This window comes from Orycteropus afer, unplaced genomic scaffold, assembly GCF_000298275.1.
Source record: "Orycteropus afer afer isolate SDZICR_OR568_19922 unplaced genomic scaffold, OryAfe1.0 scaffold00334, whole genome shotgun sequence".
NCBI lineage: Eukaryota > Metazoa > Chordata > Mammalia > Tubulidentata > Orycteropodidae > Orycteropus > Orycteropus afer.
In genome coordinates, this window is record NW_006921921.1 from 191,258 (window position 1) to 210,839 (window position 19,582).

Below are 19,582 nucleotides of genomic sequence, written 5' to 3' on the forward strand. Positions count from 1 at the left end.
AGATGTATTGTAGAGGAAGCGATCATATTGTTGAAGCTGGAGGCTTTATTTTTGTCTTTGCACTGTTCATACTCTTTTTTTTTTTTAAGATGAAGATGATGTTTTGAAAGGAAATACAGGTTTCCCCCGGTATCCAAAAGTAGAGTGTTTCTATGAAACCATTGGTAAACTGAAATGGTGTAAAGTGAAGAAGGAATTACCATTAATTTATATGGGAAAAATTCTTGAGTGTTTCTAGACACAAAAAAATAATCTACTACGTCATACCAAATAACATATAAAACCTAAAATAAACTGCCATACAGTGCTCACAGACACAGTTCAAAGCTTGATGCTGGTGTACTGAGTACGGTTCCCGGACAAGGAGCTTGGTGAGGCCACTTTTGCTGTTCGGGTAACCTTTCACAGGTCACTCCAAAACAAATGTTTAGTACTAGTTTCACTTTTCACCTTTTTTCATAACAGTGAAAATCCTCTTTGGTTAGCTAAAACAGGTATTAATGTAGATCTTTTGTGAAAGCAAAAGGGTGTAAAGTGAACTTTCAAAAAGTAGAGGATACCTGTATAACTCATAGCTATTTTATGAGGAGTTATATTAATGTACATATTTTAATCTAGTCTTCTATATGTATCTTTAAATTGTATTACTGATTATGTCTGTATTTAAACTCTTGATTTTGTAAATGGCATTCTCCTACAATGCCTTTTTTTCATACTAACCCAAAATGCCCTTTTCATACAAACCCAAAACTCAAAAAATGCCCTTTTTTCATACAAACCCAAGTGCCTAGTAAACATATGGGATTCTGTTTATGCCGTATAAAAATAAAAGAAAAGGTTGCTAGAAGTCAGTAAAAAGGATGTACACGGTACACTATCCAAAATGGACATGAGAATATGTTGGAGACTATGGTACTCAAAAGAAAAAAGAAAAATGTTTAGTAGGCATATCTGTAAACTCAAAGAAAGGAATTTGCTTGGTGATGTAAAACACTGGAACTATAGCTTTTTGAAAGGCTTTTGCTTGAATCAGGAGAGATTATATAATTTAATGGTTTAAGAGCATAGTTTAGGGAGTTAAGTATGTTTGATTTAGGTCTGGTCTGGGTATTTGCTTGCTGAGTGACATGGGGCATCAGTTGTTTTCCCGATGTAAAATGAGGGTAATACTATATAGGTCCTTGGTGAAGATTCAATCAGTTAAGAAATATTAAACTTTTATGAAATATCTGGCACAAAGAGCTCCTACATATTAGCTAGTGTTTTGGTTATCCATTGTTGTGTAATAAATCACTTCAAAACTTAGTTGCTTAAAGTAACGACCATTTTATTAGCTCATGGTTCTGTGGATCAGGGCTCAGCTAAGTGATTCCACTGCTGGTCTTGAATCTGGGATTACTCGTATGACTGTAGTTCAACTGATAAGTTTTCTCTGGGGCTAGATAGTCTAAGTTGGTTGCACTCAAGTTATCTGTGAGTTGGTGTTGGTTGTCTTTTGGAGAGTCTTGGTTCTCTTCTACTTGGCACCTCCAGTAGGCTGGCTTGAACTTCCTCACGTAGAAGAGAGTAGCAAGAGAGTGAGAGCTGAAGCTGCAAGGCCTCATGTTAGGAGTTCCCAAGACCACCTCTGCATTGGATGATTGGCTGAGATGACTCACAGGACTCAGCATATAATCATACAGCTCCAATTTATTACAGCAGAAGGATACAAAGCAGAATCTGTAAAGGAAAAAGGCACATGGGAGGAAGTCTAAGGAGACCAGTTACAAGCTTCCTACAGTGCTTTCTCAGAGTCACACAGGAAGTGCTTAATTCCCCCAGCAACAGGTTATGACAACATATGTAAAATGTTGCCAACAAGGAAGCTAGCTCATTGTAGATTCTGTGCCTAGGGTTTTTATTGTAGAATGAATACCAGCCAGCCTCTGGCAAAATTCCAGACTCCCAGAAGGAAAGCAGATCTTCAGCATAAACTATGTTGATACTGTTTGTGCAGGTTGTTGTTGTTGTTATGTGCTGTCGAGTCGGACCCAACTCATAGTGACCCCTCCTTGGGTTTCTGAGGCAGGATCACTACGGAAGTAGACTGCCCCATCTTCCTTCCGAGGAGCGGCTGGTGAGTTTGAACCGCCAGCCTTCTGGTTAGCAGTCAAGTGCCGTAGGCACTATGCTACCAGAGCTCTGTGCAGGTTAGCCCTGGTGAACTACTCTTAGCAATTAATAGTAGTGGGAACCCTCGTGAAGTCTAAGTTCCCAAACATCAGCCAATAGCCAGCCTTATAAGCAGGTCCTTCAGATATTAGTCAGGCCAGTGAACATAACTGCTTAGGCCTTTTGAGGCCTAGACTTGGGACCTCCATGTCATTTTTATCACATTCTGTTGATCTAAACAAGGCATAGGATGGCCCATATTTAAATGGGTGGAAAAGTCGACCACTTCTTTTTTGGGGGAAGAAAGAGCAAATAGGATGGGAGGAATTGGCAGTTTTTCTTTTCTTTTTTTGCAATTTACCACAGATAGTACCTTCTATTGAAAACAATTTTTTAAATTTTTAAATAGTTTTAATTACTTATTCCTTTGTCTATAAGTTTGCAGAATTTACATATGTTTTGCATGAATTTTCAGACTGAGAGTTGGGTTTTGTTATTTCAAAAGATTTTAAAAAATTAAATAAGAGGAAAATATGGTTGAGCAGGAATTGTATTGTTATTCTGTTTTCTTAAATTTAATTAAAGGCAATCTTGGTCAACATGAAATGACCTCTTGTCTACTGTTTATTTTTACTTTGTTCGTTTACACATGTTAGCTATTAATTTCCAATTAAAATAAGGCAATTTAGCATTATATCCTTTCCTACTTTAAGAAGATGGCTGTGCTTTATCAGAAGTCTGTCTTGGATATGATCAAAGAGTTTAGACGGAACTGGCACACTCTCGGTACCTCTGAGAGAACTACTGTGTGTGGTGCAGACTCCATGCTCTTGGCACTGCAGCTTTCCGTGGCAGAGAACAACAAAAAGGTTAGTAAACTATTTGGGTTAACTTTGATTTCTTCTTTTTTTAAATAAATTTTTGTTGCTGCTCATTTTAATAAGTATAATTATATATATAATTATAATAAGCTTATAAAATGTGTGTGTGTGTGTATATATGTGTATATATATATTTGTTGTTGTTCTTATGTGCTGTTGAGTCGGCCCCGACTCATAGCGACCCCTCCTTGGGTTTCCGAGGCAGTATCACTACGGAAGTAGGATTGCCCAACCTTCCTTCCGAGGAGTGGCTGGTGGGTTTGAACCGCCAGCCTTCTGGTTAGCAGTCAAGTGCCTCAGGCACTAAGCTACCAGAGTTCATAGGGCAGTAAAATTTCTAAAAAAATAATAAACATTGACAGAGTTGACCATTTTTTATTTTAGTAAATGAGACCATTGAGAAAAAACTACTAATGGAAAGATTGACAGTTCAAACCCACCTCAAGGTACCTTGCAATACAGGCCTGTTTATCTATTTACGAAAGGTCACAGCCTTGAAAACCCTATGGAGTAGTTGCACTATGCACACATGGAGTCACCAGGAGTCAGAATCAATTTGACAGCAATTAACAACAACAGTGTATTACAACCATCATTTTGAAAATGGAAGAATATTTTAACATCTAAAAATTAGGTGGGCACTTGACTGCTAACCAGAAGGCTGGCAATTCAAACCCACCAGCCACTCCTCAGAAGGAAGGTTGGGCAGTCTACTTCCATAGTGATACTGTCTCGGAAACCCAAGGAGGGGTTGCTTTGAGTTGGGTCCTACTCTACTGCACATAACAATAACACCAGCAAAAATTAGGAACTACATAATCTTAAAACAAAGGATACTCTTTCCTACATATGGGTGTTGTGTCCTATTAACTTGATTCCAACTCTTAGCAACCCTATAGGACAGACTAGAGCTGCCCTTTAGGGTTTCCTAAGCTGAAATCTTTATGGAGCAAATTACTGGGTCTTTTCTCCCGGGGAGTAGATGGTGGGTTCAAATCATCAACCTTTCATTTAGTTGCCAAGTGTTTAACCATTGCACTTTTAGGGCCTCTTATGTATTGATAGGCACTCTGGTGGCGTAATGCCTAAGACATTTGACTGCTAACCAGAAGGCTGGCGGTTCAAACCCACCAGCCACTCCTCGGAAGGAAGACTGGGCAATCTACTTCCTTAGAGATACTGCCTCGGAAGCTGAAGGAGGGGTTGCTATGAGTAGGACCGACTCGATAGCAGTGAGTTTTTGAGTTTTATGTATTGATAATTGGCATTTTTACATACTTAAAACAATATATATTAAAATAAATTTTGAATGTAGAAAAATTTGACATTATTTCATCTTGATGTATGTAGTCAGTCATTTGTTCAAAAAATATTTATTGAGTTTTTGCTGTATGCTATTATGTTAAGCATTGAGAAAGTAGCATGGAAGAAATTACTTGCCTTTACAGAGTTAATCTTCTAGTAGGAGGAGGCAATAATTAAGATATTTAGCATTTTAGGGCATAGTAAGTGCTGCAGAGAAAAATAAAAGAGATGGAGCTAAGATGTATCGAGGTTCGGTGGTTGCAATTTAAGGCAAGGTGCTCAAGGAAAGCCTCATCTAGGAGATGCCATTTGAACAAAAATTTGAAAGAGGGAAAGGAGCCAGTCATGGGGATTTTGGTGGGAAGAGACTACCAGGCCGAAGGAACAGCAGAAACAAGGGCCCAGAGGTGGAAATATGTCTGGCATGTTCAGAGAATAGCAAGGAAGCCCATATAAATGTTAGTTTCCTTCCTTCCTTCTGCAGATTTTTTTCTTTAAGCATCTACTATGTGCCAGGCATTGTGATAGGTATGGGGGTTAAAAAGGTGAGAAAAAGCAGGCATATCTCCTGGTTTTATGAAGCTTATAACCTGGTAGCTAGATTCAGAAGGGGAGGTGGAATGAGGGATATCATTGCTGATATCAGATGGATCTTAGCTGACAGCAAAGAATACCAGAAAGATGTTTACTTCTGTTTTATTGACTATGCAAGAGCATTCAATTGTGTGGATCATAACAAATTATGGATAACATTGAGAAGAATGGAAATTCTAGAACACTTGATTGTACTCATGAGGAACCTGTACATAGATCAGGATGCTGTCGTTTGAACAAGGGTGTTCTGGTTACCTAATGCCACTCTGATGAGAAATATACCACAAATGGGATGGCCTTAACAAACAGGAGTTTATTCTTACAATTTGGAGGCTTTAAGTCCAAGTTCAAAGTGCCAGGCTCTAGAGGCTGGGTGAAAGCCCTTCAACCTTGGGGTCCAGCTTTGCCTCCTCCTTCTGGCCCACTGGAGCTAGAGGCATTTCTTCACTCAGACAGCTGCTGGCTGCTGAGGCTGAGAAGCCCCAAGGTCGACAAGTAAAAAGGCACAGTCCCGATGATACCAAACCACATGGCAGGCCATTAACTTAAGTCCATTGTAAGTGCCAAGGTTGGCAGAGCATAGCAGGCTGCTCACAAAAGACACAGCTACACGCAGGGTTCAAGCGTGCTGTAGGCTGGAGACCATTCCCAAAGCTCCTGTTTAAATACAGGAAGCAGACCACATCTCAAAGGCAGCTACTCAGCTGCTCACAGTAGATTCCACCATGAAGTTGATTACCAGTCTCATCGTGGGGAATACAACATCCAGCTGCCCAGCCACTCAACCAGGCCTAGCCAAGTTGACACAAAAACCTAACTACCACAAAGGGGATACTGCATGGTTCAAAATCAAGAAGGGAGTGCATCAGTGTTGTATCCTTTCACCATATTTATCAACTTGTATGCTGAGGAAATAATCCGAGAAGCTGGATTATATGAGGAAGAACATGGCATCAGGATTGGAGGAAGACTCCTTAACAACCTGCGATACGCAGGTGACAAGATGACACAACTTTGCATGATGAAAGTGAGGATGACTTTAAGCATTTACTGATGAAGATTAAAGCCTACGGTCTGCAGTATGGATTATACCTCAATGTAAAGAAAACAAAAATCCTCACAACTGGTCCAATAAACAGCTTCACGATGGAGGGAGAAAAGATTGAAGTAGTCAAGGATTTCATATTACTTGGTTCTACAATCAACACCAATGGAAGCAGCAGGCAAGACATCAGATGACATATTGCATTGGGCACATCTGTTGCGAAAGACCTCTTTCAAGTGCTGAAGAGCAAAGATGTCTCTGTGAAGATAAAGGTGTTCCTAACCCAAGCCATGGTATTTTCAATTGCCTCACATGCATGGAAGCTCTGGTAACGTAGTGCTTAAGGCATTTGACTGCTAATTAGAAGGCTGGCAGTTCTAACCCACCAGCCACTCCTCAGAAGGAGGATCGGGTGATCTACTTCCATAGTGATACCATCTTGGAAACCCAAGGAGGGGTTGCTGTGGGTTGGATCTGACTTGATGACAGTGAGTGAGTGAGTTCATATGCATGTGAAAGCTGGACAATGAATGAGGAAAACCAAAGAAGAGTTGATGCCTTTGAGTTGTGGTTGGAGAAGAATGCTAAGAATACCATGGTCTGCTAAAAGGACTAACAAATCTGTCCTGGAAGAAGTTCAGCTGGAATTGCCCTTGGAAGTGAGAATGGCTAGACTTTGTCTCACCTACTTTGGTCCTGTTGTCAGAAGGAACAATTCCCTGGAAAAGGATAGGGTCAATGAAGAAGGGGAAGGCCCTCAACAAGGTGGGTAGATACAGTTGTTGCAACGATGGGTTCATTTATAGCAAGGATCATGAGGCTGGCATGAGACCGGGCAGTGTTTCAATGTGCTGTGCATAGGGTCACTATGAGTTGGAGACAACTCTACGGCACCTAACAACAACAACAACAACAACAACAACAACAACTGCCTAGTAGGGAGACAAGCATCAAGTAGAGAACCATAGAAATAAATATAAAATTACAACTATAAGAAGAAAAGGTATATAATGGTATAAGACCAAGGAGTTGACCTACTGTGGTACAGTGTGGTACCTGGTATAGCTCTTCTAGCCATGGCTTTTGTGGTGCTTACCAGATGACTGGGTGGAACTATGTAACTGTAAGGTGCTTGTGGCCCACCAAGGGGATTGGGTATATAATTATATATATTAATATATACTGTATATTAATATAGGAGCTCTGATAGCATAGTGCTTAAGGCACTTGACTGCTAACCAGAAGACTGGTGGTTCAAACCCACCAGCCACTCCTCAGAAGGAAGGTTGGGCAATCTATTTTCCCTAGTGATACTGCCTCATAAACCCAAGGAGGGGTCGCTATGAGTCTGATCTGTCTCGATGGCAAATAATAACAATAACATGTTAATATAGTATATATTAATATGTAATAATAATAATGTAAATAAGGTACGTGGCACCCTTGTGGGAGTGGGACCATGGAAATAAGGTGTATGGAATCCTAATGTGGGGATTGGTCAGTTTTGTCATTCTGCTAGGCTTAAAATGAGCCCTCCTAGTGCCTAACGCACTTGACTGCTAACCAGAAGGCTGGCGGTTCAAACCCACCGGTCACTCCTTGGAAGGAAGGTTGGGCAATCTACTTCCGTAGTGATACTGCCTCGGCAGCCCAGGGAGGGGTTGCTATGAGTCAGGGCTGACTTGACGGCACATAACAACAACAACAACAGAGGCAGAACAGGAAATTTCAGTACCGTTAAGACAGAAGAGTTAAGAGTGGAGTGTGTCCTTAAACCCAAGATCCCTGTGCTGAGATGATGGCAGCAGCAGCAGCAGCAGCAGAACTGAGAGATGGGCATGAGACAGAATGGTGGGCTTCCTAGCCCACAGAGTAAGAAAGCTGAGTTTAGCTCTACTGATCGGTGCACCAAGCTGAGTGCCCTTGGGTAGGAGGCTTGCTGACAAGAGTGGTGTGTACACAGTGGAATGCATCTATCAGTAGAACTAAAAGAGCTTTGTAGGAATACCTGACCAAGCAGGGCACAGGCCAGGCTGAAAGGCATGCCTAGCATGGTTGAAGGGAGGCTGTCTTGATCTAAGAATGGTATCCTGAATGTTCCTAAACCTGAATTGTAACCTATTACTTCCCTAATAAACCCTATAATTGTGAGCATTGTTTGTGAGTTCTAGGTGGCCATTGCAATGAATTATTGAACCCAGCAGAGAAGTGAGTGCTGTTGCAGTTGATGGTTGGTATCAGAATTAGTAAAAAGGTTGGAGAGTGGTGGCATGTCTGACTTCTGTCTCATAGGAATCAGCCTTGGGATGGTGATGGTGATTTGAACCTTCTTCCCCCTCATGAAGTTAGAGGACTTCAGAAGATGCCACCCCAATGCCCTTGTAGCATGTGGTCAGAGAAATCAAGGAGCCCCAAAGGAAGGAGTGGGGTTAAGTAGGGAAAGGAATGAGGTGGGAGACAAGATGAGGATGGGGAAGCAGTATATGCAAAGGCCCTGTGGCAGGAGAATACAGATAAAAGTTTGAGAAAATGCAAAGGGTCAGTTGCTGAAGGGGAAGTCACATATTCAATTTGTTCTATTCTGTATTTTTAATCAAATCATTGTTAAAAATCTAACTTCATATAGCTGTATTGACAAGGAGCTCTAGTGGTGTACTGGTTAAGGCATTTGGCTGTTAACCAAAAGGTTGGTGTTTCAAACACACCAGCTGCTCTGCAGAAGAAAGATAAGGTGGTCTGCTTTTGCAGAAATTTATAGCTTTGTAAACCCAATGAGGGGTCACTGTGAGTCACAACAATGGCAGTGAGTTTTTTATGATAATGTCAAAAATGGAGGGAGCACTTTTTTATTTTGAAAAAATTTCAAACTTATTGAAAAGCTGTAAGAATAGTACAGTGAAATTCCTGTATGCCCTTCACAAATTATTAATATTTTGCAACATGTGGATCATTATTTTCATTTTCTCTTTCTCTCAGTATCCATCACTTTTTGAATATTTTGTTAGTTTAAGACACAAGATGTTTCAGGCTTATCTTGTTCTTTTTCTGCCTCAGTCCTCGAATCAGCCATTTCTCTAAAGACCCTTGGTTCCTTTTGTTAGGGAATGCCAACCAACATAACTGTGCTCTAGGTGTACTTGTTGATATTGTTGTTGTGTGCCCTCAGATTGATTCTGACTCATAGTGACCCTGTAGGACAGAGTAGAACTGCCCTACATTCACTGCTGTCGAGTCGGATCTGACTCATAGTGACCCCTACTTGGGTTTCTGAGGTGGTATCACTATGGAAGTAGATTGCCCAACCTTCCTTCCAAGGAGTGGCTGGTGGGTTTGAACTACCAGCCTTCTGGTTAGCATAGTGAATTTAAAAAAAAAACCCAATTACATATTTGATGCTTAGATCATTTCACTGACCTGGAAAATAGTTTTGCAATTGCCACTGAAAAATTAAGAAAATAAGGAAAGGAAATCTGTTTTTGTTTGTTTGTTTGTTTTTTAATTTAGTTGTAGTAGTAGTAGTAGTGGAAATATAGGAAAGGTGGGAAGATTTAATTTGAAATAATTGTAGAATTCAAGTAGAAAACTTTGTGTTCTCCAGGAGACAGCAGTATTCCTTGATAACATTCTCCACTGTTTAAAGTACTCATTAGCAGGAATTAGACTTTTCCCCCCTTTTTTTTAGTCCACTCATTTCCAGTTTCCCAAATCAGCAGTAAGAATATAGGCCAAATTGTAAGATGTGTGTATTTACCTGTGAGTTTAGGAGAAAACCTGAATTACTTAATATGGTAGCGTTTGTCCCTAAAGAAATAAAGTGAATCTATCAAGAGACAGCTCAGAAAACATAGACTGTTTTTAAGTTCAAAGTCATGAAAAGGTCCATAAATTGTTCCAAATATATATATTATGAAAGTTAATTTCTATATGTCATTTTTTGGTTGAAATTCAGAGCCCAGTCTACTGAGGAAACAATTACATAAGTGATAATTAGGTTCCTAGACAATCCCATAAGAGCCTTATCTTAAATCTGTAATATAGATAGAGTAGTATATATTTGTATGGAGAAATCAATGGAAACATTGCTGTTAATATATTAGTAACTTAATGGAATGTTTGAATTCATTAAGAGTTTGTTTTTTGTTTTGCGTTTTTTTTTTTTTAAATTGTGAGCTAACTTTTGAGGAAAAAGCAGTTTATTTAGATGAAGATGATTAGGACTGAGTAGGGATTTTATAAGGGATATTTGAATAGTTTAATGTCAAAAGGGGGAACAGCTCGGGGAGGCCAGGTAAAGGAAGTGGGTACCAGTGGCAGGCCAGAGCAGTTAAGGGAGGCCATGTAAAGGAAGTGGGAGCTGGTGGCAGGCAGGAACAGCTAGGGAGGCCCAGAAGTGAGTGGAGCAGTTTGGAACAGCTAAGAGAGACAAACTTGTCTGTCAGTTTTTCTCACTTTGGTGACTTGCATGTTGCTGTGAGGCTGGAGGCTATGCTATTGGTGTTTCAAATGCCAGCAGGGTTACCCATGGTACACAGGTTTCAGTGAAGCTTCCAGACTAAGACAGATTCGGAAGAAGGAAGAGGCCATCCACTTCTCAAAGAATTGGCCAGTTAAGACCTCATGAATAACAGTGTAACACTGTCTGATGTAATACTGAAAAACATTATGAATAGCCCTGAAATATTGTCCAATATAATGTTGGAAGATGAGCCCCTCAGGTCGGAAGATACTCAAAATACGACTGGGAAAAAACGGCTTCCTCAGAGTAGAGGCGACCATACTGATGTGGACAGAGTAAAGCTTTCAGGAGCTCCATTTGCTGATGTGGAATGACTCAATGAGAAGAAACAGCTGCAAACATCCTTTAATAATTGGAACATGGAATGTATGAAATATGAATGTAAGAAAATTGGAAGTTGTCAAAAACAAAATGGAGCATATAAAGATTGAAGTCCTAGGCATTAGTGAACTGAAGTGGATCAATTTTGGCCATTTTGAATCAGATAACCATATAATCTACTATGCTGGGAATGACAAATTGAAGAGGAATGGTGTGGCATTCCTCATCACAAAGAATGTTTCAAGATCTATCCTGAAGTACAGTGCTGTCAGTGATAGGATAATGTCCATACGTCTACAAGGAAGGCCAATTAATAATACTGTTATTCAAATTTATGCACCGATCACCAAAGCAAAAAATGAGGAAATTGAAGATTTTTACCAACTTCTGCAGTCTGAAGTTGACTGAACATGCAATCGATTTGTTGCTTATCACTGCTGAGTGGAATGCAAAAGTTGGAAACAAAGAATTGTTGGTAGTTGTAAAATATGGCCTTGGTGATAGAAATAAAGCTGGAGATCGTGTGATAGAATTTTGCAAGAGCAATGACTTATTCATTGCAAATACCTTTTTCAACAACACAAATGATGGCTATACACATGGACTTCACCAGGTGGAGTACACAGGAATCAGATTGACTACATCTGTGGCAAGAAGTGATGGAGAAGCTCAGTATCTTCAGCCAGAACCAGGCGAGGAGCTGATTGTGGAACAGACCATCAACTGCTCATATGCAAGTTGAACTTGAAGTTGAAGATAATTAAAATAATTCCATGAGAGCCAAAATATGACCTTGATTGTATTCCTCCTGAGTTTAGAGACCATCTAAAGAATAGACTTGATGCATTGAACACCAGTGACTGAAAACCAGAGGAATTGTGGGATGGGATGACATCAAGATTCTATGAAAGATTCTATGGACAATATATTGAATGATGCACGAAACATCAAAAGAAGATGGAAGGAATACACAGAGTCATTGTACCAAAAAGAATTGGTTGATGTTCATCCATTTCAGTAGGTGGCCTATGGTCAAGAACCAATAGTATTAAAGAAGAAGTGGAAGCTGTACTTAGGGAAGTGGCAAAAAACAAGGCTCCAGGAATTGATGGGATTCCCATTGAGATGTTTCAACAAACAGATGCTGTGCTAGAGGCACTCCCTCAGCTACGCTGGGAGAATTGGAAGCCAACTACCTGGCCAACTGACTGGAAAAGATCCATATTTGTTCCCACTCCAAGAAAGGTGATCCCATAGAATGTGAAAATTACTGAACAATATCATTAATATTCCATGCAAGTAAAATCTTACTGAAGATAATTCAAAACTGGTTATGGTGGTATATTGACAGAGAACTTCCAGAAATGCAAGCTGGATTCAGAAGAGGATGTGGTATGAGGGATATCATTGATGATGTCAGATGGATCTTGGCTCAAAGCAAAGAATATCAGAAAGATGTTTCCTTGTGTTTTATTTGACTGTGCAGAAGCATTTGATTGTGTGGATCATAACAAATTATGGATAACAATGAGAAGAATGGGAATTCCAGAACACTTAATTGTGCTCATGAGGAACTTGTACATAGACCAGGAGGCTCTCGTTTGAACAGAACAGAGGGACCCTGCATGGTTTAAAATCAAGAAGGGAGTGCATTAGGGTTATTTCCTTTCACTATACTTACTCAATCTGTATGCTGAACAAATAATTTGAGAAGCTGGACTATATGAAGAAGAGTGTGGCATCAGGATTGGAGGTTGACTTATTAACAACCTATATTATGCAGATGACATAACTTTGTTCGCTGAAAGTGAGGATTACTTGAAACATTTACTGATGAAGATTGAAGACTACAGTCTACAATATGGATTACACCTCAATATAAAGAAAACAAAAATTCTCACAATGGGACCAATAATCAGCTTCATGATAAATGTTGAAGAGTTGTCAAAGACTTCATATTACTTGGTTCTACAATCAACACCAGTGGAAGCAACAGTCAGGATATTGGATGTCCTATAGCATTGGGCAAATCTGCTGCAAGGGACCTCTTTCAAGTGCTGGAGAGTAAAGGTATTTCCTTGAAGACTAAGGTGTGCTTGACACAAGCCATGGTATTTTCACTCTCCTAATATGTATGTGAGAGCTGGACAATGAAAAAGGAAGACTGAAGAAGAGTTGATGCTTTTAAGTTGTGGTGTTGGTGAAGAATGCTGAAAGTACCATAGACTGGTAAAAGAACTAACAAATCTGTCCTTGGAGAAATGCAGCTGAAATGCTCCTTGGAAGGGGGAATGTCCAAACTTTGTCTCAGCTACTTTGGTCATGTTATAAGAAGAGACCATTCCCTGGAGAAGGATATCATGCTTGGTAAAGTGGAGGGACAACAAAAAGGGGGAAGGCCTTCAACAAGATGGATTGACACAGTGACTGCAATGATGAGCTTAGATACAGCAAGGATCATGGGACTGATACAGAACAGGGCAGTGTTTCATTCCGCTGTACTTGAGGTTGCTATGAATCAGAGACGACTCGATGGCACCTAACAACAACGACATCAAGAACATCATCCATGAGGAAAGCAAAAGGTCATTAAAAAACATGGGAAAGGAAGAAAAGACCAAAATGGATGTCAGAAGAGACTCTGAAACTTGCCCTTGAGCAGAGAGTAGCTAAAGTGAATGGAAGAAATAACAAGACAAAACAGCTCATCAGAAGATTTGAAAGAGCAGCTTGTGAAGATAAAGGCAATTATTATAATGACATGTGCAAAGACCTGGAGTTAGAAAACCAAAAGTGAAGAACACATTTGGCATTTCTCAAGCTGAAAGAACTGAAGAGGAAATTTAAGCCTTGAGTTGCAATATTGGAAGGTTCTGTGGACAATAATTGAATGATTCAGGAAACGTCCAAAGACAATGGAGGGAATACACTGAATCAAAAAGAATTGGTTGCTGTTCATCCATTTCAGGAGGTGGCATATGATCAAGAACTAATGATATTGAAGAAAGAAGTCAAAGTTGCACTGAAGGAATTGGCAAAGAACAAGGCTCCAGGAATTGACAATACTCATTGAGATGTTTCAACAAACGAATCTCTTACTGGAGCACTAACTCGGCTATGTCAAGAGATTTGGTAGATAGCTACCTGGCAACTGACTGAAAGAGATCCATATTTGTACCCATTACAAAGAAAGGTGATCCCACAGAATGTGGAAATTATCAAACAATATCATTAATATTGCACACAAGTGAAATCTTACTGAAGATAACTCAAAAATGGTTGCACCAGTATATTGACAGAGAGCTTCCAGAAATGCAAGCTGGATTCAGAAGAGGATGTGGAACGATGTATATCATTGCTGATGTCAAATGGATCTTGGCTGTAAGCAAAGACTACCATAAAGATGTTTCCTTGTGTTTTATTGACTATGCAAAAGCATTCGATTGTGTGGATTATAACAATTATGGATAACATTGAGAAGAATAGGGATTCTAGAGCACTTAATTTATTCTCATGAGGAACCTTTGCATAGACCATGAGGCTGTTGTTCTAACAGAACAAGGGGATACTGCATACAATTATATTGTAATTTTGATTAGGACAACTTTCAGTGTTTACATTGACTATAAAGGAAGAGGCTTTTGGTCTTGTGTGCTGCTAGCTCACTTCTGCTTATTAAGTGACTTTTTTTTTTTTTTTTAAACTTTTTGTTGTGATTGGAGTGAAAGTTTACTGAGCAAATCAGTTTTCCATTCAACAACTCACGCATATTTTGTTTCATGTCATTGATTGCAATCTCTTCAATGCAATATCACTCCCACTTCCTCTCCATGTTTCTTGTTTCCATTCTCCCTCTCCTAACCCTTCTACCTTCTGAACTTTATGCTTGGACAAATGCTGTCCTTTTGATCTGGAATGGTTGATTGTTGTAAGGAATGTGTACTTCCTAGAGCTATTGTTCACCTGTAGACCTGTCTATTGTTTGACTAAAAATTGAGCTACAGAAGTGAGTTTAGTTCTAAGTCTGAAAGATGACCAAAAGCCACATAGTCTTGGGGGTTCCAACAGTCTCTTTCCAGCTAGTCAGCCAGGTTTTTTTTTTTTTTTTTTTTTCTTATTTTGAGTATCGTTTCACATTTTTATCCCACTCTATCCAGGACTTTCTAATGGAGTCCCTTTTAAAGCAGTCAGCAGTGGTATCCAGGCACCATCTAGTTCTTCTGGTCTAAACGTCACGGAGGCTAAGGTTCTTGTGGTCCATTAGTCCTTTGGGCTAATTATTTCCATGTGTCTTTGATTTTCTTCACTCTTCTTTGCTCTAGACAGGAAGAGACCAGTAGTTGGACCTTACATGGCAACTTGCACGCTTTTGAGACCCCATGCTACTCACCAAAGTAGGATGTAGAATGCTGTCTTTGTGGAACGTGTTGTGCCAATTGATCTTGATGTCCCCCAGACTATTGTCCTGAATCCCCAGGACTAGTGACTCACTCCCTTAGGGTTTTTGGTTATGGCTAAAAGTTTTTGTGTAACTGTGGCCCCTGTATGCTCTGCTGTATTCATGGATATATTTGCAGCATATATAACTGCATGTGTAGAAATATTCTCTGTGAAAACTATATGTATTCTTGGGTGTAGTCCTCTTCTCCTTCCCATACCTGTTCAGCTTATATGTCTATGTATCCACTCCTAAGTTGTTGATCATTGTTATTACTGTTATTTCAGGACTGTGTATGAATTAGTGTTTACCTCTGTTTTGCCTTTAACACTTGTACTCCACATCTTCATTTCCTTGGTCATTTTTTGCTGACCTCCCCTTTATTGTATATTGCCTTCCTCTTCACCCAAGTTAATATGTGTCTGCCCTCTAGTTCGTGTTCACTTTGCCTTCCCCTCCTACCCCTGGCAATGAAAGAATTTATTTGTGTAAAAATCTTTTCTTGACATTTTACAATAATTGTCTCATATAGTATTTGTCCTTTTGTGATTAATTTCACTTAGCATAATGTTCTCTAGGTTCATTCGTGTTATGAGATGTTTTGCAGATTCATCTTTGTTCTGTAACATTGTATAGTATTTCATTGTGTGTGTGTATTATAGTTTGTTTACCCATTCATCTATTGATTGGCATTTAGGTTGTTTCCATCTTTTTGTTATTGTGAGTAGTGCTGTGATGAGCAAGGGTGTGTGTATATCTGTTCATGTCATGCTGGATTAGATAGTATATTTACTTCCAGCTTTTTATGGAAGCACCATACCATTTTCCACGGTGATTGTGCCATCTTACAGCCCACCAGCAGGAGTTGAGGTTCTAGTCTCTCCACACTCTTGCTAGCATTTTTTGTTTTCTGTTTTGTTGAACTTTGCTATTAGTGCTGTGGGTGAGATGATACCTCATTGTTGTTTTGATTTGCATCTTTTCAATGGCTAATAATGATAAGCATTTCTTCATATGTGTGCTGTCCACCTGAATGCCTTCTTTGGTGAGGTGTCTTTTCATGTCCTCTGCCCATTTTTAAATTGTATTATTTTCCTTTTTGTTGTTGAGGTGTTGAAATTTTCTATAAACTTTAGAGATTATCCCCTTGTCCCATATGTTGTCGTCAGAATTTTTTCCCAATCTGTGGGTTCTCTTTTTATTCTTCTATTGAAATCTTTTGATGAGTTTAAGCGTCTAATTTTTAGGAGGTCACATTCATCTATTGTCTTCTGGCATTTGTGTATTTTTAGTTATGTTTGATATACATATATATGCCATATCTTAGGGCCCCAAGTTTGCCCCGGGAGCTCTGTTAGCATAGTGGCTAAGGCACTTGACTGCTAACCAGAAGGCTAGCGGTTCAAACCCACCAGCCACTCCTCGGAAGGAAGGTGCGGCAATCTACTTCCATAGTGATACTGCCTTGGAAACCAAAGGAGGGGTTGCGATGAGTCGGGTCCGACTCAAAGGCACATAACAACAACAACAAGAAGTTTGTCCCTATCTTTTCTTTGATGGTTCTTACAGTTTTAGATTTTACATTAAGTTCTTTGATCCAGCTTGAGTTTGTTTTTATATATGGTATGAGATACAGGTCCAGTTTCATTTTTCTGCAAATGCATGTCCAATTTTGCCATCACCATTTGTTAAATAGACTATTTCTTTCCCGTTTAATGAGTTTCAGCCCTTTGTCAAAGATCAGTTGTCCATAGATGGATGGATTTACTTCTGGGTTCTTAATTCTGTTCTATTGGTCTATTTGTCTGTTGTTGTACTAATACCAGGCTGTTTTAACTTTTGGAGCTGTGTAGTAGTTTTTAGATTGCTAAGTGTGAGCCTCCTACCTTCCTCTTCTTCTTTATTAGTGCTTTACTTATCTGGGGTTTCTTTCCTTTCCACAAAAAGCTGATGATTAGTTTTTCCATCTCTTTAAAGAATAATGATGGTATCTGGATCGAGATTGCATTATACCTGTAGATCACTTTGGGTAGTATAGACATTTTCATTGCATTGTCTTCCTGTCCATGAACATGGTATATTCTTCCATTTATATAGATCTCTTTTTTTTTTTTTTTTTAAATAGAGAAAATTTTTATACACGTTTGGAAAATGTTTACACAGTCTAACAAAATAAACCAGACCCACTACCATCAAGATGATTCCAACACATAGCAGCTCCCATTGGGTATCCAAGGCTGTAAATCTTTTTTTTTTAAATTATTTTTTTAATGCTTTTTATTGAAGTATAATTTATGTACAGTGAAGTGCACAAAACTAAAGTGACATGGGTCAATGCTTTTTTTTTTCAGTGTTCCCTCCCCTCCCCTCCTACCCCTGGCAATCAACAAAGAAAGTTTCCCTCCATATATAAACTTTTCCTTGACCCTCCACAACAACGAACTAAAACTATATTTGTCCTTCTGTGATTGACTTCTTTCAGTCAGCATAATGTCCTCCAAGTTCATCCATATTATGCGGTGTTTTGCAGACTCTACGTTATTCTTTAGTGCTGCATAGCATTCCATTACGTGTATGTACCATAGTTTGGTCATCCACTCTTCCACTGATGGGCACGTAGGTTGTTTCCAACTTTTTGCTATTGTTAATAGTGCTGCGATGCATATATGTGTTCCTGTCCTGGCTCTCACCTCTCTAGGTTATATACCTAGTAATGGGTTTGCTTGGTCAAATGGTATCTTTAATTCCAGCTTTCTAAGAAATTGCCATATTGCTTTCCACAGTGGTTGCATCACTCCACAGTCTGACCAGCAGTGTATCAGAGTCCCAATCTCTCCACATCCCCACCAGCATTTGTTATTTTCTGTCTCATTGAATCTTGCCATTAGTGCTGGAGTGACATGGTATCTCGTTGTTGCTGGTCCTCTTTTTTTTTTTTTGATGTGAAGGTTTATCATTTTTTTTTTTTTTTTCTGAGGTTACCCTGTGATTTGTAGTTTATAGTTTTCTTCCCAAGTTTAGAACAGTCCATTCTATCTTGTAATTGTAGTCTTGACATCCCTACCATCTAGAAGTTTTGTAACAACACAGTTTTTTTCTCTCTTTTTGGTTTGTAGTTGTCCTCCTTTGTCAATTGATGTCTCTGATTCTCTGTTTACAATCTTGTAGGCTAATTTACTTTAGATACTTCCATAGCTGGGTTGGTTTCTGGGTTATATCATCATGTATGTTAATGGTCACTTGTTGTTGGCTGTTGTTGCTTCTTTGTCCAAAGGACTCCCTTTCATATCTCTTATAAGATTGATCTGGTTTTAACAAATTCCCTTAATTTCTGCTTAACTGGAAATGTCCTAATTTCACCATCATATTTGTGGGACACTTTTACTGGGTACATAATTCTTTTTCTCTTTCAGGTTTTATATATACCACCCCATTGCCTTCTCACCTGCCTGGTTTCTGCTGAGAAATTCAAGCTTAGTCTTATTGGTTGCTGCTAGTAGGTAACTTTTCATTTTTACTGTGCTATTCTCCTTTTCATTTTTCCTGTGCATAATTCTTTGTCTTTGGTTTTGGTGAGTTTGATGATGATATTTCTGGGAGATTTTCTTTTGAGGTCTATCCTTTTTGGGGTTTGTTGGACTTCCTGAATGGGTATATTCTCATCTTTGATCATATCAGAGAAGTTGTCTTCCAACAAAATCTTGGACAATTTTCTCAGTGGTTTTCTTTTTTCCTTCCTGTTCTGGAATTTCAGTGACACGTAGGTTATCCTTTTGATGGTATCCCACATGAACCTTAGGCTTTCTTCATTTTGTTTTTATCTTTTTCCTGATTGATCCTTTCCAAAGAAGTATTGAGGTATTTGTCTTCAGACTCATTAATTCTGTCTTCCATTGCATCAATTCTATTCCTTTGCCCTTTCAATGTGTTATCTATTTCCGACAATTTAGTTTTAATCATCTGGATTTCTGTCTGCAGATTTTGAATAATTTCTAATTTTTCATTTATTTTGTCATTTTGTTCTTGTATTTTCTTCCAAAATTCTTCTAGGATTTTGTTTGCATTTTCCTTGATCTGCCTCTCAATCCTTTGGAGATACCGAAATATAATTCTTTTGCATTCCTTATCAGGGAGTTCCAATGCTGCATCTTCCTCAGGGATGTGTTTTGGGTATGTATCCTGGTACCTTGTTTCTCCTGCTTTATCTTACTTCTTTTTGTGGACTGTGATGCTCTGTTGTCTCTGGGGCATTGTGACGTTTTTGTGTTTCTATTGAATTGGTGATTTTATGTTGGAGTGACTTGCCCACGATTTCTATTTTCTTTTTTTTT

The 19,582-nt window shown here is 39.1% G+C and overlaps 1 protein-coding gene across 1 annotated transcript in view; it reads left to right on the top strand.

The window, feature by feature from the left end:
- Window positions 1–2,867: 2,867 nt before the first annotated feature.
- The window catches only part of LOC103206867 (PARP1 binding protein), a 211,890-nt gene continuing 195,175 nt past the window's right edge, over window positions 2,868–19,582 (top strand). The window contains exon 1 of the mRNA XM_007952383.1: window positions 2,868–3,020. Within this exon, the coding sequence (XP_007950574.1) occupies window positions 2,868–3,020 (153 nt within the window). The remainder of the gene's footprint in view (window positions 3,021–19,582) is intronic.